Source organism: Gracilinanus agilis, chromosome 1 (assembly GCF_016433145.1).
Source record: "Gracilinanus agilis isolate LMUSP501 chromosome 1, AgileGrace, whole genome shotgun sequence".
NCBI classification, from domain to species: Eukaryota; Metazoa; Chordata; class Mammalia; order Didelphimorphia; family Didelphidae; genus Gracilinanus; species Gracilinanus agilis.
The window spans coordinates 554746036-554769473 of record NC_058130.1 but is presented as its reverse complement, the minus strand read 5'-3'; the positions used below and the strand labels follow the sequence as shown (position 1 = coordinate 554769473).

Here is a 23438-nt window from a genome sequence, read left to right as displayed (position 1 = left end):
AGAGAACATTAATGGATTTTTTTAAAGCTAGCTTTAAGATTTGCAAAGCACTTTGCAAATATTATCTCATTTTTATTATTACAACTCTGGGAGTTAGGTGCTCTTAATAATAATAATAATAATAATAATAATAATAATAAAAGTTTGATAGTACTTACTATGTGCCAGGCACCGTGCTAATCATTTTACAATATTATTTCATTAGATCCCCGCTAAAACTGTGGGAAGTAGGTTCTATTATTATCTCCAGTTTGCAGTTGAGAAAGTTAATAAGTTAAGTGACTTGATTAGGGTCATACAGATGGGAATCTGAGATGGAATTTGCACTAAGATTTTCCTGACTCCAAGGTCAGCACTTATCCACTATGCCACTCAGCTGCCTCTAAAGATATATCACTGGCTCTGTTCTATTTGATATTTTTATCATCGCCTAATATGGACGATAGATAGCATGCTTACCAAAAATATTCAGAAGACACAGAACTGAATGGGATAGTGGATATACTACATAATGAGCTGGGACTTCAAAAACTCTCTATGAGCTGGAAAAATGGGTCAAACTGAAGATAAAATGAAATGGGGACAAATTAGAAATTCTACAATTGGGTTCAAAACTTTATCACAAAAAGTAAAGGTTGTGAGATAAGTGGCTTACTAAAGCTCTAGACAGAAAGACTTGGGGGCTTCAGTGCACTTCAAGTTCAATACTGTATAAATGTGCATAGTGGACATGGCACCTTAAAAAACTAATGTGATCCAAGGCTATGTTAACAGAGGTAATGAAGTTTTTAGGATCAGTCAAGTGAGAGGACCATTGAACTCTGTTTAGGTCAGATAGCAACAAGCCTAATGTATTCAATTCTGGATACCATAATCCAGGAAGAATATTGATCGACTGAAATGTAGGACAGTGAGGGACTCAATGCCCCCATCCTCTGCCAAAAAAAAGGGACCAACTGAAGAGATATTCATCCTGAATGTAGGAAGACTTGGGAGAATATAAAAGTTGTCTTCAGATGTTCAAAGGGTTATCATGTGGAAGAAGGATTTTATTTGTTTTACTTGGTCCTAGAGGTCAGAATAAAAACCTGTAGATTAGGCATAAGTTTCTGTTTTTCAAAAAAAAGACTACTAGAAAAATCTTCTTAATAAAGCTGTCAAAATTTGAAAATGTGCTGGTTCTATAGGTACTCAATTTCCAACCACTGGATGTCTTCCAATGGATACTGCACTACCATTTGTTAGATAGGTTGCACAGGGGGACTACTATATAAATAAGGTTAGATCAGTTAACCTTTGAAGTCTTGTCCAGCTATGAAAGTCTGCAATTCTTTGAAGCCAAGAACTTTAAGGTGATCCCCCAAGACCTGGAGGGTCAAAGCAAATTGTATGTAAAAAGACTGAAAGCTTTTATGGTTATTGCTCCTTTTAAAAATAAAGGGAAAATGCAATAATCTTCAAATGAAACACTAAATAGAAGAGAAATTATCTTATTTTCAAATAAAGTTTGTAGTAAATCAAAGAATAATGTTTTCCTTATCTATCTATAATGCCCACATTCAAAGCCTTGTACACGTTATACCAAATCAGACCAGTTGTGTGTTCTTTGACTACAGTTATCAAAGAGCAGCTCCAAAATTGGGTTTTCTTTTTATGGCATTGAAAAAAGAAAGGAAGGACTTTCTAGAAGTGAACTTGATCGTTATTTTCTTTTAAGTGGAGGCAATGAAAAACAAATTTTCCCCCCTCCCATTCCCTCCAATGGCTTTGCAACTCTATATGAAGGGCTGTACCATGAGTTCTGACTATGAAAAGCCAACACACAGCCCTGATCAAAGTGTCTTTTCCACTCTGACAATCTGCCTTGCATCCCTTTGACCAGAGTTCCAGATGTCAGAAGAGAGCTATGGTTGTAATGGAAACACAACTAATGTTTGTTTATTGCCAACCAGTCAGACAGAGATACAAAAACCCAGTGTAATTAGGATTGCTGGGCTGCCAGCTCACACAAGCATCCAATGGAGTACATTGCACACAGGCTGAAATCTATCTACTTGCAAATGCCAACTGTGGGATACACACACCCAGAATTTCCTAAATTCCTCTCTTTGGGGCAGGCTGGGGTGAAACAGATCAGAGGGTTGCACTCATCTACTGTGTGGGAACAGTCAAGCTAAAAACTCATTGCTCCAAACAAACCTCCTCTGAATAAAACAATGCACTGAAGATTAAAAAAATATCAATAGGAAATAATGGCTCTTTTAAAAAAAAATCTTGGGCACATACTGAACCACAGAAGATAAAATATTGTTTGATCTCCTACCATATACTAAAACTTCTACCAGAATGTGTGACAATTCATCTGGAAGCAAAAAATATGCCTTACTGTATTTATAGTGCTAAATAACTTTCTACTTCCCTAAAAAAAAAACAAAAAAGCAAAACTGTTCATTTGGCTTACAGACATCATATGGCTCAGTCAATGACAGCTCCAACATGAGTCAGAGACCAACAAGCAGAAAGTTCTGAGAGAGGACAACTTTCGGAAAGAGCATTTCCATTTCTCTAAATATCACATATCTATTTCCATAACCAAATTCACAGCATTAAGAGAAAATTTTGGGGCAGAGAGGTAGCACAGGAGATAGAGCACCAGGTCTGGAATCAGGAGACCTGAGTTCAAATGTGGCCTCAGACCCTTCCTAACTATTAGACCCTAAGCAAGTCATTTAACCCCTATTGCCTAGCCCTTACAGCTCTTCTGCCTTACAATTGATACTTAGTATTGATTCTAAGACAGAAGGTAAGGTTTTTTAACTTTAAAAAAAAAAGAGAGAGAAAAAATTTACATTATACATTCAAACAAAGTATGGTATCCAAATGAGAGAGGCACCAATATTCACCTGAAATAAAAGACATTTACTAAAACAGAGGCATGCATTTTTTTATTATTCCTAACAATTCAGCTAATCCTTAAAATTTGGTTGACTCTAAAAATGATGCAGAATGAATCAAGGAGGACCAAAAGAACAGAGTATACACTAATTTCTACATATAAGAGGAAAGGGAAATTAGAATGAATAGACAAAGAACCCTGAGACAGTTTCAAGGGAATAACTCAAATGTTGCTATGACATTATATGGGTTGAATTTTATTTATTTAAATGTAAATAATTACAAAGCAAGTTTAATTAATTTTATGGCTGTTCAATTAAAGACAGTATGCCAAAGTGAATGGAGAGCCAGCTGGGAGATAAGGAAGACCTGAACTCAAATCTTGCTCTGACATATATTCACGGTCTGACCAGGGTAGTTACTTAATCCCTCAGTGCACCAGGGCATTTCTAAAATTATGCTTTATAAAGGAGTGGCTAATCTGCATCAATAAAGGGAGTTTCTACAATAAAAGCTCCCTATACTGATAAAATCAAAAGTCCAAAATTCAAACTGATTTTTAATATCATTTAATATCAATATCATTAAATGTCATAATATTTAATATCATTAGTAAAACTAATTCTGAATTGGTCAACTCAGTTGGCATTTATTAAACACTATTTGTCAGGCACTCTGCTAAGTACAGAGGCCACAAAGAAAAAAAAATCCCCCAACTTTCTAAGAGCTCATATTGTATGGAGGTAAACAAGATGTACTTATGTAAGTATATACAAAAGAAATCAAAGGCATTTTCAGGAGGAAGACTAATAGCTGAGAAATGAAGAAAAGACTCATGGAGATGGTAGCATATGAGCTATGCTCTAATTTGAAGGAAGCTCAGAATTCTAAAGGGTGGGAGGACTGTATTCCAAATATAGGACACACCCCATTCAAACCATAGAGATAAGAAATGGAATAGCATTTGTAAGAAAAAGGGAAAAAACCAGTGTGGTTAAATTTCAGGATGTATGAAAGGGAGGAATGTATAATCTGCCTAAAAAACTATACTAGCCTTTTATAACCTGGTAACATTATGAACTGAACTTCAGCTATCATTTATAAATACATAAATTATTTTTAACAATATTGAAAATCAGTTGTAAGGACTCTTAAATACTAAACAGCGGAATTGATTTTTGATTATAAAGGTAATAGGCACTCACTGAAGACATTTGGTAGAGGTAACTATTAGTTCAGTTCTGAGAAAGATTATCTAGATATAAGCACAGTACTTTTAAATATTTAATATTTTACTTTTTATATTTTTTAAAAGAAATCAACTTTAACATCAAAGTTACTCATTTTAAACTTATGTGTCTTCCTCTGAATTTCTAAGCAATATAATAGCTCAGACAAATTCTTACCCCACCAAGATATCCAACTCTTGTTAAGTGAAAGTATGTTTAGGGAAGAGTAGGGAAAAGGTTAGAATTAAACCTCTGGAGGAAATAAATTTTGGCAACCAGACCAATCAGCAGCTAACATAGGATCACTTTTTCAAATGTGATCATCCCAAATGGTAACATTACCTCAACTGAAAGGTTAACTGAGGTCTCTAAAAGTGCTTGTGGGTAAGACTGTGAGGGACAGATTGAAGGAGGCCAATGTCCATTTACTCATAGGAGGGAACAAATTAACATGCATAATCAAAATGGAAGGGCTCTAGGTTTACTTGAATGTCAAAGATATTGATCAATAGAAGCATTGTTACTCACTAAACAAGCCACTTTCTATGATGACTATGCTGCCTATAATTATTGCCCAGAAACTAGTGCCCAGGGCAGGTCTGGAGATTATTATTAATCAGAGCATCCAAAGGTCATAAATGACTTGGAAAATTACTCATGGGGAGATATTTTTAAAGGTTAATGAATATCTAATAAAGAAAAAAAGATGACCCTCATCCAATTAACAAATATTTCATTCTTTCCCACTATGTGCAAAATCTTATTCTAAAATATTATTGGGAATGCTGAGAGAAGAGGGGAAAATATTACAGATTCATAAGACTGAAGACCAAGGGATCAATAGAAAACTATTGCAATAGTCCTAGGGTAAGGTAACTAGGACTTTAACTAGGGATGGTGACAATAAAAATAGAAAGAAAATGAGAAATTAAAACTGTAAAGGAGAAACCTAACATTTCAGAATAATCACAAAGGATTTTTTTTAATTGCCACCAAAATTTTCTGAATTGTTATTAATCTTGAAAATGAAATCAGGTTTTCCTTGGCCCTGTCTGGGCTCTTTAAAATTATCTCTCTTGGGGGTTCCGGGTTAAGATGGCGGCAGAGTAAAAAGCAGCTGCTTAACCTCTCCTAACAGAAACATATAGGACTCCTCAAGGGGACATAAAAGCAAATCCAGACGAACGAAGGGACCCCACAACAGGATGCAGCATTGAAGGTACGTGAGATTGGGGCATTTCCATGCTATAAGGGGGTGAAACAGGTCTCACTAAAACGTGAGAGCTGAGCAACCCCTCCCTGCCCCCCCACCAACAGGGCCAAAGCCAGCACACAAGAGTTAGAGCAAGTTTGGGGCATCCATTAAGTCCTTGACAGCTATCTGGGATCAACAGGACCTGTTCCTGAGAGCAGCAAGATTTAAGACCCCAAGAGGCTAAAGAACACGTGGACTTTGAACATAGACCCTGAGCACAGGAGGGGTCGCAGCTACAGACTCAGATTCTGAGCTCAGGCGAGGACCGTGTGTGGGGACCCAGAGCAGAGGGGTGCATGACTGTGGAAGCAGCACCCTGAGACTGTTAAAGGATCTTTGGGCAGGGGAACAAGCAAGGGGACCACCAGGAGGCTTGACCCTGAGAACAACTAGACCTGGGACCTCAGGAGCCTAAAGAGTACAGACAGACCCTGGACGTGAGGATAAAGCTGAGAGGGCGTTGGGCTAACAATGGCAAGCCAGACACAGGAACCCCAGAAGAGAAATATCAAGAAGAAATCTTTAACACTCAACAACTTTTACACAGAAAAAATCCATACAACAGAGCAAACAGCAGAGGAGAACAAACAAGTAATCACAACCAAACCTTCCCCAAAAAATGAAAACTGGTCACAAGCTATTGAAGAGTTCAAATCTGAGATTATGAGAAAGATGAAAGAGATCTGGAAAGAAAATAACAGTTCAAAAGGCAGAATTTTGCAATTAGAAAGTGAGGCTCAGATATCAAATAAATTGATAAGCAAATTGAAGACCATAAATGACCAGCTAGAAGGCTTGAAGAACCAAACAGACCAGATTCAAAAGGAAAAATCAAAAGATTAGAGCTGAAAACCAGACTCTAAAAGCTAAAATTGGGTAATTAGAAAAAGATGCCCCCAAATCAAAAGATTTGATGAACAAATTGGAGACCAAAATCAAACAGCTGGAAAACAGGATAAACCAAATTGAAAAGGAAAATCAAAAGAATATAGCAGAAAACTAGTCTCTAAAGGCAAGAATTGGACAAGTAGAAGCCAATAATCTCTCAAGACAACAAGAACAAATAAAGCAAAGTCAAAAGGTTGATAAAATAGAAGGAAACATGAAATATCTCACTGAGAAATTGACAGATCAAGAAAACAGATCTAGAAAAGATAATTTGAGAATCATTGGTCTTCCTGAAAAAGCAGAAATTAATAGAAATTTGAACTCCATACTAAAGGAAATTATTCAGCAAAATTGCCCTGAAGTTCTACAAGAGGGTAATATGGACATTGAAAGGATCCATAAATCGCCCTCTATACTAAACTGTGAAAAGACAACCCCCAGGAATATAATAGCCAAATTCAAGAGTTTCCAAGTAAAAGAAAAAATTTTACAAGAAGCCATAAAGAGACAAATCAGATATCAAGGAGCACCAATCAGGATCACACAGGATCTGGCAGCCTCCACACTACAAGACCGCAAGGCTTGGAATATGATATTCAGAAAGGCAAGAGAACTGGGTCTACAACCAAGGATCACCTACCCATCAAAACTGGCTATATACTTCCAGGGGAAAGTATGGGCATTCAACAAGATAGAAGATTTCCAAGTATTTGCACAGAAAAGACCAGGACTAAATGGAAAGTTCAATATCCAACTACAAAAACCAAGAGAAATATGAAAAGGTAAATAAGAAACAGAGGGGAAAGAAAGAAAACTCTTATTTTTAAGTTTGCCTCTTTAAGGGCTTTAATAAGATCTAATTATTTGTATTCCTATATGGAGAAATGTTATGTGTAATTCACAGTAGTGAACTCTATTTACTATTGCAATATCCACTATTATAGTAATTAGAAGAATTATTCACAGGGAGAGGCTGGAGTACTAAATGGTCTAAGATGATAAGGGGGTGGGTGGGAAAGAGGGGGGTGAATAGTAGAGGACACCAAGAGAAACTTGAATGAATAAGAAAAATAGGATATTGGGGGCAGCTGGGTAGCTCAGTGGAGTGAGAGTCAGACCTAGAGACAGGAGGTCCTAGGTTCAAACCCGGCCTCAGCCACTTCCCAGCAGTGTGACCCTGGGCAAGTCACTTGACCCCCATTGCCCACCCTTACCAATCTTCCACCTATGAGACAATACACCAAAGTACAAGGGTTTAGAAAAAAAAAGAAAAAAAAAAGAAAAAGAAAAATAGGATATTCTCTTACACACAAAGAGGGCATGGGAAGGGGAGGGGATGAATACTATTATAAGAAGGAGAAGAAGAGAACATTAAGAGGTAATATTTAAACCTTACTCTCAGTGGAATTAACCCTGAGAGGGAAGAGTAGCTATATCCATTGAGATATAGAACTCTAACCCTACTGAGAAAGTCAGAAGGGATAAACCAAGGGGAGCAGAGGAGTGGGGAGGTCAAAAAAGGGAGGGGAGAAGGGAGAGGGAATTCATTAGGCCTTAAAAATAAAAAGAGGGGAATAAAAAGGGAGGGGGTAGAAAGGGTAGTAAATCAAGGGAGGGGACAAGGGTTACTGGTTTAAAACAAATCACTGGTTTAAAAGGAAATAGCCTAAGAAGGAGGGATAGAACTAAGAGAGGATACCAAAATGTTGAGGAATACAGAACTGATAATTATAACTCTGAATGTGAATGGGATGATTGATTATACTAAATTAAAAAGCTTTTTACAAACAAAAACAATGCAACCAAAATCAGAAGGGAAACAACAAATTGGGAAAAAATCTTTAAAACAAAAAACTCTGACAGGGGTCTAATTACTCAAATATATAAATATACAAATATACAAGGAGTTAAATCAATTGTATAAAAAATCAAGCCATTCCCCAATTGATAAATGGGTAAGGGACATGAATAGACAATTTTCAGATAAAGAAACCAAAACTATCAATAAGAACACGAGAAAGTGCTCTAAATCTCTAATAATTAGAGAAATGCAAATCAAAACAATGCTGAGGTATCACCTCACACCTAGAAGATTGGCTAAAATGATAGTAGGGGAGAGTAATAAGTGTTGGAGGGGATGTGGTCAAATTGGGGCATTAATGCATTCCTGGTGGAGTTGTGAACTGATCTAACCATTCTGGATGGCAATTTGAAACTACGCTCAAAGGGCTATAAAAGATTGCCTGCCCTTTGATCCATCCATACCATTCTCGGGTCTGTACCCCAAAGAGATCATAGATAAACAGACTTGTATGAAAATATTTATAGCCACGATTTTTGTGGTGGCAAAAAACTGGAAAATGAGGGTATGCCCTTCTATTGGGGAATGGCTGAAGAAACTGTGGTATATGCTGGTGATGGAATATTACTGCGCTAAAAGGAATAATAAACTGGAGGAATTCCATGTGAACTGGAAAGACCTCCAGGAACTGATGCAGAGTGAAAGGAGCAGAGCCAAAAAAACATTGTACACAGAGACCAATACACTGTGGTAAAATAGAATGTAATGGACTTCTATACTAGCAGCAATACAATGATCATTAACAATACTGAGGGACTAATGGAAAAGAACCCTACCCACATTCAGAGGAAGAACTACAGGAGAGGAAACACAGAAGAAAAGCAACTGCTTGAACACATGGGTTGAGGCGGACATGATTGGGGATATAGACCCGAAACTACCACAACAATGCAACTATCAACAATTTGGAAATAAGTCTTGATTGATGACACATGTTAAAACCAGGGGAAATGTGCGTCGGCTATGGGGGCAAGGGGGAGGGGGGAGGGGTCTGAAGGGGAAAGTAAGAACATGAACCATGTAACGATGATAACTTTTCTAAAAAATAAAAATTATTAAAAAGTAAAAAAATATCTCTCTTCCTCTTTTATATTTCTAAAACACAGGAAAGAGAAGTAATACATATGTGTATACCACAATAGTCAACTATATTAAAAAGATTATGCATTATGTGATAGATTCAAGGATTTAGGAATCTTAGAATTTGAGAGCGGCAAAGGATTGTCTGGTGAAGTTCAGTATCCTCATTTTGCAGGTGAGGAAACTGAGGCCCAGAGTTATAAGACATTCAGAGCTAGAACCTTGTTATTCTGAATTTAAGACCTGTACTTTTTTCTTTATGCCTTGCTCCTGAGGAATTTAGTATCAAATCTATCCAATTAATGAATCAATCAAAAAGCATTTATTACATTCCTACTATGTTCTAGAGTCTGATGTAGGTGCTAGAGAGGTACAGAAAAAAAAACCCACAATAATCTCTCTCTTCAAATTTACTTTTTAGCTGGGGAAACAATACACATCAGTATGGAAGTACATATAGAATAAAGTAATTTCATTCAGGAAGGAACTAGCTCCTGAAGAGATCAACAGAAGTCTCATATAGAAATATAGGAGGTGGTTAATCAGCTGAACCTTGAAAAAATGAGGCATTCTAAAAGGCTGCCTTCCTCTCTAGTAGGAGACAAATTCACTGTCAAATCCAGTTTGTTCTTATTCCGATTAATGTATGTACATTTCTGTGATGGAATAATCTGAATCTTCTCTTTCTCCCAACCATACACATAGACACACAGAGAACAACAAATTTGCTAATTGGTAATAAGGGACTTTAATAATTACAGGAAGTGATTTCTTTAAACACATATGCCCAGAGAAATGGAAGTAGTCCAAAAACTTGAGATAATCATTTGATGTAACAGAAGGAATACCAGATTAGGAACCAAAAGACCTGGGTTCAACTCAGGGTTTTGTTGCTCTGTCTGTCGACCTGGGGTAAACCACTTGACTTCTCTGGATCTTTTGTTGTTCTGTTATTTATCATTTCCAGTTCTTCATGACTTCATGGTTCTTTTGGGGTTTTCTTGGCAAAGATACTGGAGTAGTCTTCTACTTCTTTCTCCAACTCATTTTACAGATAAAGAAATTGAGACAAATAGGGTTAAGTGACTTGCCCAGGGTCACACAGTTACTATGTATCTGAGGGTAGATTTGAACTCAGGAAGAAAAGACTTCTTGACTCCAAGCCTGGAACTCCATCTACTGTGCCACCTAACTGCTCTCTCTGGGCCTCATCTGTATATAATATAAACTTACTTTACCTATCTCACAAAATCATTGAAAAGATCATTTGAAAAGTAAAGAGCTATACAAATGTTAAAATATTGTCATTGAGCTAAAAAAGCCTTTTAAAATGGTTCAATTTTGGAATTGACAAGAATTGTTTCCAGAAGAAGGCAAAAAGGGTTTTGCCATGATGCCTAAAGGCGGATCTGATAGCTTCTCTTTCTATCTCTGCTTTTCAATAGCATAGAAAATACCATATTAGGAGCTCTCCATGGTGGCCGCATTGAAAACAAATCTTTTCTCCCTAGCAACTCAAACTTATTCATTTCTAGCTTCACCATTCCAAAACATTTATGCCAGACCTTTCTGCAGCTGCGTGTCCTGCTCCTAATCCTCTCTCTGTTTTGTCTTTTTCTACAAAACTACCTTTTCATAGCAGCTTGCATCCTGAACTACCCAGTCTGACTTTCTCTATTGGCTGGCTTAGCCCCAATTTAATCAATCCTCTTCCTCCCTCCAAGTTTAAATAAAATGCATGTTAAATCACACATTCACAGGTACAAATCACTCAGTTTCTCCCTCTGCCATTATTATTACTAGTGATAAAAATAATAAAAAATTTAAACAATCCCATAATGCCTTTGGAGGATGATTTAAACCTAAGCATCTATCCCCCCACTTTTTATTCACCAAACCAAACTGTTATAATCTCTTTAACACCAGTTTTTTTTTTTATTCCTTCCCATTCTCCCAATAGATGCTTCAATGCCTTTCTTTAATTATGACCAGTGGTGAATGGTGGAGAAATCTTTACTCAAAGGACAAGCAAGTGGAATGGTTTTCCATTTTGAGATTATTCTTTACATGTGGTATTAAGAGCCCTGTAGTACATGCATAAATTAAATAGAACTCAGGGATTCTTTTGATCATCTGAATGAATACATGGATGAATGAATGAATGAAGTTGGAAGAGCTCTCTAGAGATTGGTTAGTTAAGTTCCCTGCCATCAAACAGGCAAAGAACTACTATCTCCATTTTATTGAGGAGGCATATCCAAAGGTCAGGTCCATGGCCCAAGGCTGCATAACTTGTTATTGATGAAAGGAAGAATAAACCCAAATTTTCTCCAGGCTAGTATGGTATTCATCCCACCATGTAAGACACTTGAGTCCTTTCATTCTGCATATCATTCAGTCTCTATTTGAAGCTATCTATGCTCTTTCCTTTCCAAAAAGGTGGGTCAAACAAGGTTGCAAGAAAGATGGCAAAGAACACTTCAGCCTCTAAGCAATACTATTATCTAGATCAGTGGTTCCCAAACTTTTTTGACCTACCGCCCCCTTTCCAGAAAAAATATTACTTAGCCCCCTGGAAATTAAAATTTTAAAACTTTAATAGCAATTAATAGAAAGATAAATGCACCTGTGGCCATCACCACCTCCCTGGATCACTGCAGCACCCACCAGGGGGTGGTAGTGTCCACTTTGGGAATCACTGATCTAGATGAACTTATTAAAGATTACCTAAAGGCACAGAAATAATTGACTTTCTTTTTGTCTGAGACTGGACTGAGGTTTTTTATGCATTTCTGAACCCATCTCAATCTAAAGAAAGCCAGGACAACTGAAATGTGAGGGCAGTTGAATCATGAGGACTTCTAAGCATCACTTGTGGGCAATGGACCTCAGTACTGAGCCTCCCTCCCATTATGAAGCTACCTACGGTTAAGAAATGAAAATGAGGATGAGCCAGAATCTCTGGATTAGTGGTTATTAAGAGTCTAGGATGTTTACTGCCACTTCATAGCTATTTGTCTTAGAAGAGAGGCAGGTGAAAGCAGTGGGGGCCTGACAGGGGACATATGGGGGCCTTTCCAGTGTGTCCCTGCATTCTCCTATGTCATGGATATTCATAGAGAGATTTTATGTGTTGGACTGCAGTGGAGTTACAGGAATGGTTAGGATAATGGTTGTATCCAAAGTTCAGCAGTAGTTGTAGCATTAATAATCATAATAGAAATTTATACTTGAAAACTTGCAAAGCACTTCACATACATGTTCTAATTCATCTCTCACAATAGCTCCAGGAGGGTGTCCTATAGATGCATTATTATCCCCATTGTACAGATGAGGAGTCTGAGTCTTAGAGATGTTGGTTAAATAACTTGCCAATGATCATAAAGCTAGTGTTAGAAAGTAGAATTTGAATCTAAATCTTTCTGATCCTAGGACTCTGGCCACTAAAGCATGCACCTATCTACCATCCCTCTATCTCTCTGCCTTTCTGTCTGTCTCATGCACCTCTCTGCATCTCTTTTTTTTTTTATTTTTTTTATTTTATTTTATTTTTTATCCTGGGACTCCATTCTAGGAGCATAGGGAGTATAGGGCCACAACCAGTAGGCAATGGGTCGCTCAGGGTCACCCAGCTGGGAAGTGTCTGAGCCCGGATTTGAACCTAGGACCTTTCGTCTCTAGGCCTGGCTCTCAATCCACTGAGCTAGCACAGCTGCCCCTACTTTAGGTTGCGGTTTCTTTAGCAGATGTAGTTTTTACAGGGTGGGGTTGCTAGCCCCACGCCCAACCCTCCTCCTTTTTCATCCGGGCTAGGGACCGTCCTTAGCCCAGGAGTGGTAAGGGTGGGCAATAGGGGTCAAGTGACTTGCCCAAGGTCACACAGCTGGAAGTGTCCGAGGCCGGACTTGAACCTAGGATCTCCAGTCTCTAGGCCTGGCTCTCAATCCACTGAGCCACCCAGCTGCCCCTGTCTCTTTTAGACCTTCCTTATTCTTTTGGGGGGGACACTTTATCAAAGCTTACAGGATTATGGAAGTTAGAGGTGATAGTTAGCTCCTGCCATGGCTATCAATGTTTATAATACACCAAATATTCTCCATCTTTTCAGAATATAAGTCATATCATTATTAAATATTAATGTGTATGTTTCTATGTAGGGAGCTATAAAGTAAATAAAGAGATTTGGAATGAGGAAAATAGCTAGGATAAAAGGCAATAAGAATTTTGCTTTTGATTTTACCAATATATATAATTTCCCAAATAACAAAAAAAAATGAAGCAGTTGATCAAGTATCTTTTCCTGATAAGTATTTCTTCATTCACCTTTTAGATCTGCACTTTCTACTTCTAGGAGAGGAGACAGGGGTGAATCCATGTCCTTGGAGATTCCAGGTGTCATCAGAGTTCTCCCTCTCTGAGTTAAAAAAAAAAAGGCCATCTTTTGGAATATTTAAATGTAGTTAGTTGTATCAACTACACAAGTCTTTGTGGCACAGTGGATAGAACATGGGGCTTCATCAAGAAGATGAGTTCAAATTCTGTCTCAGATATTTATTTGCTGTATTAGATATCACTTAACGTTTGTTTCCCTCAGTTTCCTCAATCTAGCTGGGCAAAATTATAAAATAGTAATTCTAATAACACCTCCCTTTCAGGGTTGTTCAGAGGATTAAAATGAGATAATATTTGTAAAGCAACTTGCAACCCTTCATGCATTATATAAATGTTATTTATCATTGTGCCATTGGGCTTACATGATTAATATAAACATGTAGTATCATAGACCTTCTGAAGCTAACAGTAGCTCTGGGGATAAATGACTTATTTCATTTCCATTGAATATTCCTTTTCAGCTCAGTTTTTAAATGTCTGGGGAGGCAGCAGGCTGACAACATTCAATCAGAATGATAAAGGTGCATGAAAACATCAAGGGAGGAGGAGACAGACTGCCCTAATCTCTCCTCAAAGTAGCTGTCCTAAGCAATTGTGTTGCTTTCTGAAGATTCTTGGCATTATCTACTGTTTTGAATATTTCTGTGTCAACAACCATGGAGCTCACTCATTCCCCAGTGATTGTTTATGATTTGATGTTAATAGCTATATTTGCAGAGCACATGTGTATATAGCTAAATCTCTATCTATCTGTATGTGTATATATGTGTTATGTTGGTTTTAACAGTGATATTTTTTAATCTCTATGTTATAATATGTCACCTACATTTTTGTGGAGAGAGAAGAAAAGGGAGAGAGAGAGAAAGAGACAGGATAAGAAGAAGAAGAAGAAATAAGGAGAGGAAGAAAAGGAGAGAGAGAGAGAGAGAGAGAGAGAGAGAGAGAGAGAGAGAGAGAGAGAGAAGGAAAGAAAGGGAGGGACAAGAAAGGAATGGGGGAAGGGAGAAGAGAAAGAGAGAGGGGGAGAGAGAAAGAAAGAGAAAGAGAGAGAGGGAGAGAGATGAAGACAGAAATAGGAAAGCAATGAGGGAAGAGGGAGAGACAGAGATAGACAGAGAGAGAGGAGGGAGAGGAAGGGAAAGGAGAAGGAGAATGTTAAGTAATATCAGAGGGAAGGCACTGGCAAGGTAGAAGACGGGTTTAGGAGACAGAGGGAGGAGGAAGAGCATTCCAATAATGGAAAGCTATGGAATCAGAAGAGAGACTGTCTTCTGTGAGGAATGGTGAGTAGGTCAATGTAGCCAGATAGTAGAGCCCTTGAGGGTGAAAGGAGAGAAGTGTCTGCCCAGAACCAGTGAGAAGGGGGAGAGACATTAAGGCTCGAACTCTGAGGGTTGGTGTGGGGCCGAGGGCTCAGCAAAAGAACCAAGGGAGAATAGGCCAATTAGGTAAGCAATGGGCATTAGTGGGGGTGGGCTTGGGGCAAGGGCCAACAAAAGAACTAAGGGAGAATAGGCCAGTTAGGCAAGCAATAGGCATTAGTGGGTATGGAGATAAAAAAGGAATTAAGTAAGGACATTGATTTGCTAAAGAACATCCACAGGAGGGCAACTAAAAGAGTGAGAAAATGGAAAATCATACCACACAAGGACCACTGAAGAAATTGGGGATGTTGAGCCAAAAGGAAAAAACAAAACCAACTCTGAGAAGATAAAGTAGCTATCTGCAAATATTAAAAGTATTGTTGAAATATTTTACAAATTAAATTATATTTAAAAATAAATAAATAACATGTATAACCCAGTGGAATTGCTTATCAGCTCCAGGAGGGGGGAAGGAAGAGGGGAGGGAAAGAACATGAATCATGTAACAATGGAAAAATATTTTTAAAATAAAATTACATTTAAAGTATTGTTGATGGTAGTTAGGTGGCTCAGTGGACAGAGAGCCAAAGCCTAGAGGCAGGAAGCCTTAGACACTTTTGTGTGACCTAGACAAGTCATTTTACCTCCATTACCCATCCCTAACCACTCTTCTGCCTTGGTATTCATTCTAAGATGGAAGGTGAAGGTTTAAAATAATAATGTTATGTAGAAGAAGGATTAAGGTTTGATATCAGAAAAAAAATTCATAACAATTAGACCTTCCCCAAATAGAAAAGGGGAAGGTCTCTTTACAATGACACTTGTTAATGTATTCTAGAGAGAATTTTTCCTAGGAATGATTGGTTTCTGAGACCCCTACCTTCTACAGGAAACTTTTCCCAATTCCTCTTGATTCTAGTTCCTTCTCTCTGTTGATGATATCCTATATATCTTGAATATACCTTGTTTGTACACAATTATTTGCCTGTTGTCTCTCCATTAGATTATAAGCTTCTCAAGGGCAGGGATTGTCTTTTGTCTTTCTTTGTATGCCCACCTCAAAGCAGTCTCTCTCTTTTTTTTTTTTATAAGTCAACAAACCTTTATTAAGTTCCTACTCTATGTCAGGAACATAAATAGAAGCTTTACAAAGCTACATGAATGATTTTCTGTAGTTCTACATAGCAGTCTCTTAATAAATGTTCATTGACTAACTCACTAACTGGTCTTTACCTCATGTAAATTCAAGGCCTGAATTTCTACACCTCTCAATCTACTATATTCTGAATACTGTTCACTTTTCTGCATAAAATGATGAAGAACTTTGAATTTCTATACAAAAAGTCTAGAAGAGGGAATAAATATGATCTACATCAATCAAAGGCTAAAATTCAAAAGAGAATCTAATTAAGCCTCAAAATTCCCCTTAACATGGTGGCACCTTTTGGCAAATCTAGACAAAAAGAGAAGGTAAAGTAAAGTTTCAGAAACTGTAAATGAAGTCAGAAATTCCAAGTCTCAGGAAAAATTGGGGGTCTTGTGGTATTTGTGTTGGTAGCAGAGTTAATAGAATGGTCAATAGGCAAGAGTGAAAATGTACATTTGATGATGGAAAAGAGACTGAAATAAAAAATATATTCAAGGAAAAGTAAACCTCAAAGTGAGCACACCAAAACCTGTCTGCATATATACCACCTTAATAAATATATAAATTGTAAGCTCAGCAGATTGTTACATTAGCGACTTTATATCCCCATGATCTAACAACAACATTCAAATAAACAACAATAATAGTAGCAACCTTTATATAGCTCTTTGCAAAGTGCTTTGCATTATCTCATTTTCCCTTCACTATAACCATTTGAGGTACAGGATATTATTTATACTTATAGATGAGGAAACTAAGGCAGAGAAAAATTAAATGATTTGCCCCTAGGCACACAGCTAGTAAGCATATGAAGCAGGACTAATTTTAAGTCAGTCAATCTATCAAATACTCCATTGACTGACTCACTAACTGATCTTTATCTCATGTATACTCACACACTTTTTGTATACCTCTCAAGCTACTATATTTTGAATGGCTATTCCTTTTTCTGAATAAAATTGATATGTAAAATTTTGAATTTCAATACAAAATGTCTAGAAGAGTGAACTAATAAGATCTATATCAACCAAGGGCTAAAATTAAAAAGAGAACCTAATCCAGACTCAAAAATCCTCTTAATATGGTGGCACCTTTTGGCAAATCTAGACAAAAGGAGAAAGTGAAAAATAGGGTTTCAGAAACAGTAAGAAAGTAAGAAATTTCAAGCCACAGGAAAAATGCTGTGAGTCTTGTACTTACAGTGGTGGCAGAGGTTAATGTCAAAAGACAAAAATTCATGCTTAAAAAATGCTTGTTGAATTGAATTTAATTCATCAGCAGCTGTCAACTTGACACTCTTATGGTTTGGGGGTTAGGGACTAGAACTGGTTTATTAGAATAATCATCATCAAACTAATCATTGAAATTCAAAGGAAAATAAGACTTTAGCTAAAACTCATTTTATATACATCTTTTGGAATACCCAAGATAAAAAAGATCTATATTTACATTATAGTCAATCAACAAGTATTTATTTAGCGCTCACCATATGCCAGGTACAAAAAGAAAAAGCAAAAACAGTCTCTGCCTTCAAAAAGCTTGAATTCTAATGGAAATAAAGAGAATGAATAATCACTGCTAGAACCATTTGCTAGATTTTAATAAGTACAGCATCATCCTGTTTCCAAGCCCTCTCATAGTTTGCTGAAATGGAAGATTCCATATCACAACTGACTATTGAACTCTATGAGGTAGTATAGCACATTTGACAGAGTACTAGATTTGGAGTTAGGAAGATCTAGATTCAAATCCTGCCACAGAAATATTAGCTGTGTGATTCTGGAATGGTCATTTAATTTCCCTGAGCTTCAGTATCCTCATCTGGACATAATGGATTGGACTCAACTGGATATCAGTGGGTTTCCCATTTTAAGTCTAAAATCTTATGAGAGCTGGACCTGGAGTCCAGACCTGGGTTCACATTTCTCTATAACACATAAGCTAGATGGCCCTGGGAAAGTAATTTAATCTCTGAGTTTCCCTAGACAATTCTCTGAGAATATTTAACTACAGAGATGGTGTGATCTTCTTTTGGAGTGGAAGTTCGCTCCCCCCAGAGCAACTCCTAAACAAAAGGTCTTACAAAACATAAAACATTTAATTCCCATTTTCCATCAATAATAAACCTCATTGGACAAGCAAGAATTAATCAGCACGAAAGCAGGTTATATGAAATATTTTCAAATATCTAAGAAGAACCAGATGTTGGTAACCAAATCAACAAACCATCTCATCTCAAAAGCAAGGTTTTGACAAATGTTCTCACATGCTTACCTCTTTCAACTTGTCCAGCTCGTTTTGCAAGGCCTGTTTGGATATTTCAACTTCAATTATCTTCTGTCGCAGAGTTTCATTTTCATCTTCAGCTTTAACACGTTTTTCCTCCACGGTCTCAAGTTCGTGGTGCAGTCTGACGGATACATCTTTGGCCACCTGTATTGAACCACGTGTGTGAGGATCCTGAGGTTATGAAGCTTCAGGATAATAAGTATAGGCTGTCACCTAAACGTGTGGTCCACTCAAACAGCAACTAAGCCCACCCAAATAGTTCCCAAGAGAAACAACAGGGACTGATTTTTTCCAGGGATTCAAAGCCTTAACTTCATGAACTTATGTGTGTTTTGTGTGAATTTAAATATACTGGTTTCCCTTATAATCCTCTGTATTTTATTTTATGCATTTAAAAACATTATTCTATCTAAAGGTCCAAAGGCTTACCTTGCCTGCCCAAAAGGTCCATGGCACAAAACCTGTTAAGATTTCCTGTTTTAGGGGCAGGCAGCTAGGTGGCTCAGTTAGGGAGTCAGACCTGGAGATGGGAGGTTCTGGGTTCAAATATGGATTCAGACACATCTTAGCTATGTGACTCTCCCTAATTGTCTAGCCTGTACCATTTTTTTTTGTCTTGGACCCAATATTTAAAAAAAAAATAATTCCTGTTTTATACCAAATGGAAGAGACAATGGAAGCATTTGCATCTGATAGATCCATTATGAAAACTTTGAAATATTACAATGATGTATTAGTTTAGAGGTGGCCAAGTATAAAATACCAGACCTGAAGTCAAGAAGACTTATTTTCCTCAGTTTAAATATGACTTCAGACACTTATTAGTTGTGTGATCCTGGGCAAGTCACTTAATTCCATTTGACTTAGTTCCTCATTTCTAAAATGAGCTGGGGTTCAAATCCGGCCTCAGACACTTCCCAGGTGTGTGACCCTGGGCAAGTCACTTGACTCCCATTGCCTACCCTTACCACTCTTCCACCAAGGAGCCAATACACAGAAGTTAAGGGTTTAAAAAAATAAAAAATATATTAAAAAATAAAATAAAATGACCTGGAGGAGGAAATGACAAACTGCTCCAGCATTTTTGTCCAGGAAACCTCAAACAGGGTCACAAAGAGTAAGACATGACTAAACAACTAGTTTAGAAAATAGAATACAAGATCATAGTTACTCAAAGTTAGAAGATTATGTACTCTATTAATTTCCTGAATTGCCTCAACAATATCCTATGACAAATCACCCTGCAATTAAACTATGAATTTAGTCAGGATACATATTTACTTTGAATCAGGAATTTTAAACGTTTTTTATATCATCTACTGTGTCCCAGCCCTTTTTTTTTGAGTCTGGTGAAACCTATAGATCCTTTCTTATAACAATGTTTACAAATGCATAAAAGAAAATGCAGAATAGCTGTGTGAGCCTGAAATGGTCATTTAACTTCTCTGTGCCTTAGTATCCTCATCTGTAAAGCAAGGAAATTAGATGCAGTGGATTGGACTCAATTGGCTAAAATCTTATGAGAGATGAGATAAGAGAGTTGAAATATGAGAGCCAAAATAACACAGAAATAAGATTACAAAAGAAATCAATTATATTAAAGATTTCAAACTCTGTTTTTTTTTTTTAATTTTTAAACCCTTAACTTCTGTGTATTGGCTCCTAGGTGGAAGAGTGGTAAGGGTGGGCATTGGGGGTCAAGTGCCTTGCCCAGGGTCACACAGCTGGGAAGTGTCTGAAGCCAGATTTGAACCTAGGACCTTCCATCTCTAGGCCTGGCTCTCAATCCACTGAGCTACCCAGCTGCCCCTCAACCTCTATATTTTTAAAAAGTTTATGGACCTCAGGTTACAAACCTTGTCCTAGATTTAAAGATATTATTTCTATAGCCCAGTTTTAAAGTCAGTAGATCACAGAAAAAAAATTTTTTATTATAGTTTATCTAGCTTACATTTTTAGGAGGAAAGGTGGTTATTTTAAGAATAGATTTATTTAAAATTAAAATTCATTATTTTAGTTTAATTTTTGTTCCAGAGGACAGATAATGAGAAATATATATATATATATACATATGTATATATATATATTCCTTCTCTCTGTAGAAAAGTGGGATCTGCAATGGAGTATTGTATACTTTGTCAGCCACGAGAGAGGAGGAGGTGACACTACTGTGCCTCCTTCAATAAATCTTTCCTGATTCCCTCAGTTAGTATTTGCACCATCCCCAAATCACTATTTATGTATATGTGTGTGTACATCTTTTATATCTTTCCTTCTATCATCTATCAATCTATCTATATCTTTTATCTTACTTAAATAATATTAAGTAATTACTTAAGTAATATTAATGATAACATTCTTTCTCTCTCCCTCCCATCCCACTTCCCCACCCTGCAAATAAGGTAAACTCCTTGAGGGTGAAGATTATCTTATTTTTGTATTCATATCTCCAATGTCCAGCATATAGTAAGTGCATGGCATATATTTAGTAATGTACATGTTTTCAGATTGTTTTTGTTATAAGGGAGAGCCCAATAAGGAGGAGAGAAAGAGAAAGAGCTATGGCAGCTATCAAAGGGTATCAGTAAAACAAAACAAACAAAAACTTAAACATTTAGGCCTTGTAAAAAATCCCAAATCCTCTAGAGGAAAAAAGTATGTATATAATAAATGGAATACATATATTCACAGACAGAACACACACATACATGCATACATAATTTATTAAAAATTCAAATTGAAGATATAGCTAAAAATGTTCCATATAAGTATAGTGTGATAAGATACTTTATATTTAAAATCTGTTGAACATTTTTACCATTGAATAGAGAATGAGGAAGAATCTGTTTTTTTCATCATGGATGGCAAAGAGATCACTATAGAAATTCCAATCTCCATCACATTATATATTTAGTGGTACTTTGATTGCTAGTGTTTTATCACTTTTAATAGAATTGAGAAGCATTTCTTCTCTTCTCATAATGAAAGACTAAAATGACATTTCTTGGAATTGCTCTGCTTTAAGGAGAGGCAGGGATATATAATTAATCTTTAGATAAATGACTTGCAATGTGGGTCACTAGAGGGTTTCTAAAGTCCAGTGGAGACATCAAAAAGGAGAAATTCTAGAATTACTGTATATCATTTTATTTGCCTTTCTACCCTTGGCCTGCAGAGGGGCATAGGCAAATTAATTATGCCCTGATTTCCTATTCCATAACATGGTAATTCCAAGACTTCCTCTCATGTATAGGAATGTCAGATTGTAGCACCATCTGGGAATAAAAAGTAACCTACACATGCTAAATGGCAATGGGTATCTTTAACAAGTGATCTGAGAAAATGAGTTCTTTAACACGCTCTAAAATTATTTTATGTGCATCCCACAGTATATGTTCATTTATTCAATAGCTATTATGTGAAAGGCATTCTGTTTAATGTCATGGAGGATACAAATAAGAATAAGATAATGTACATGTCCTTGAGGAATTTATGGTAAGATGAAATGTGTACCAGTAGCTAAATGTTTGAGTTGAACTGAATTACAAAGGTAGTTCAAGAGAAAAGGAAATTATGTAATGTTTAGGGCTGTGAAAGAGGGGCAGGAACAGAGAATGAGAGCAAAGAAGTCTTCATGAGAAAGCAGCAGTTGAACTGGCCATTGAAAGACAGGGAGAAATTATACAGGCAGAGCTAGGGAAAGAAGGCTATCTTAGGCAAGGAGGGAAGTATGAATAAAATGCATCGAGGGATGTTTGGGGAAAAGTAAAGAATCTTATTTGATGGGAATGTTGGTTGTATGAAGGAAAGGTGTCTATGGATAAAGCTAGGTAGGAAATTCTTAGAGTGTTTTCATCCTATTTGGAGGCCAGCTGAAGTTTATTTACTCTAATGATTTTGAACCTCTTTGTGTCATAGACTTCTTTGGCAGGTAAGGCTGATGAGATCTATAGAACTCATTTCATTATAACATTTTTAAATGAATAAAACAAAATACATAAGAAAATAAAGGAAAACAATTTTATTGACATACAGTTATCACAATATTAAATTTTTTTAAAGTTGACCAGACCACAGGTTAAGGATCCCTTATCAAGATGTTTGATTAATTTTATATATCTTGATAAAGGATACTTTAGCTCTTCTTCAACATTTCTAAGGCTCTCTTAGAGGCCTAGTATACTCAACAACCCATTGGGGCAGATCTCCTGAAAGAGCGGACTAGAATCACCAATGTGTAAAAATTACTTTGTAAACCATAAAGTACTTAAAAAGTTTTCTATCTATCATCATTGCCATCAACATCATCATCATACTTCAAAATCCCATAAGCAACATACTTCCTACTTAATGTCTTTCAAAAAACATAGGAATAAAAAAAAAAAAAAGAAAACATAGAGATGCCACATAGACCACAAGTTTGAGAATTACTTAGTTTGTCTTTTTTCATTCCCAGAACCAAGATTCGAATGCCAACAAAAACCTTTTTCCTTTTTTTTGGTCAGAAAGGCATGCTTGAGTTCTAATGATCACATACCTTTAAATCTTGCTCCAGACTTCTGATAAGCTCTCCATCTACCTGACCGGTCTGAGCAACCTTCAGGCTTTTCTGTTCAGCCTTCCTGAGACGGTACTGCAAGATACGGCAGTTTTTATTAGCACGGTCCAGTTCTCGTCTAAGTTCCTGCAGTTGATAAACATCTTCTTCTAAATAGCTGTCTCTCATCTCTTCCATTTCTGCACGAAGTTCATCCAGTTCATCCTGTACAAAGCCAAACCAAGAAGATTTACAAGCCTGCCTCATTCAAAACAAAACAAATAAAAAACCTACCCAGTTTTACAGGCCCACAGAGACAAAACCCAGAACATCTACAAATTAACTTTAAAAATACAAAACTTACCTATCAAACTACCAAAAAACTATTTTACAGAACTAAAACAAAATAATAACAAAATTGAGAACTAATGAAAAAAATGTGACAGATGGTGGTCTAGCAGTACCAGATCTTTTAACTGTACAGTGATCATCAAAACAATC

The 23438-nt window shown here is 36.8% G+C and overlaps 1 protein-coding gene across 1 annotated transcript in view; it reads right to left on the bottom strand.

The window, feature by feature from the left end:
* Positions 1-23438, bottom strand: part of MTCL1 (microtubule crosslinking factor 1) — a 168104-nt gene that overhangs the window by 119594 nt on the left and 25072 nt on the right. Inside the window, exons 2-3 of the mRNA XM_044666826.1 lie at positions 22938-23162; positions 18386-18544 (exon numbers count right to left, since the gene is read on the bottom strand). Of these exons, the coding sequence (XP_044522761.1) occupies positions 18386-18544; positions 22938-23162 (384 nt within the window). The remainder of the gene's footprint in view (positions 1-18385; positions 18545-22937; positions 23163-23438) is intronic.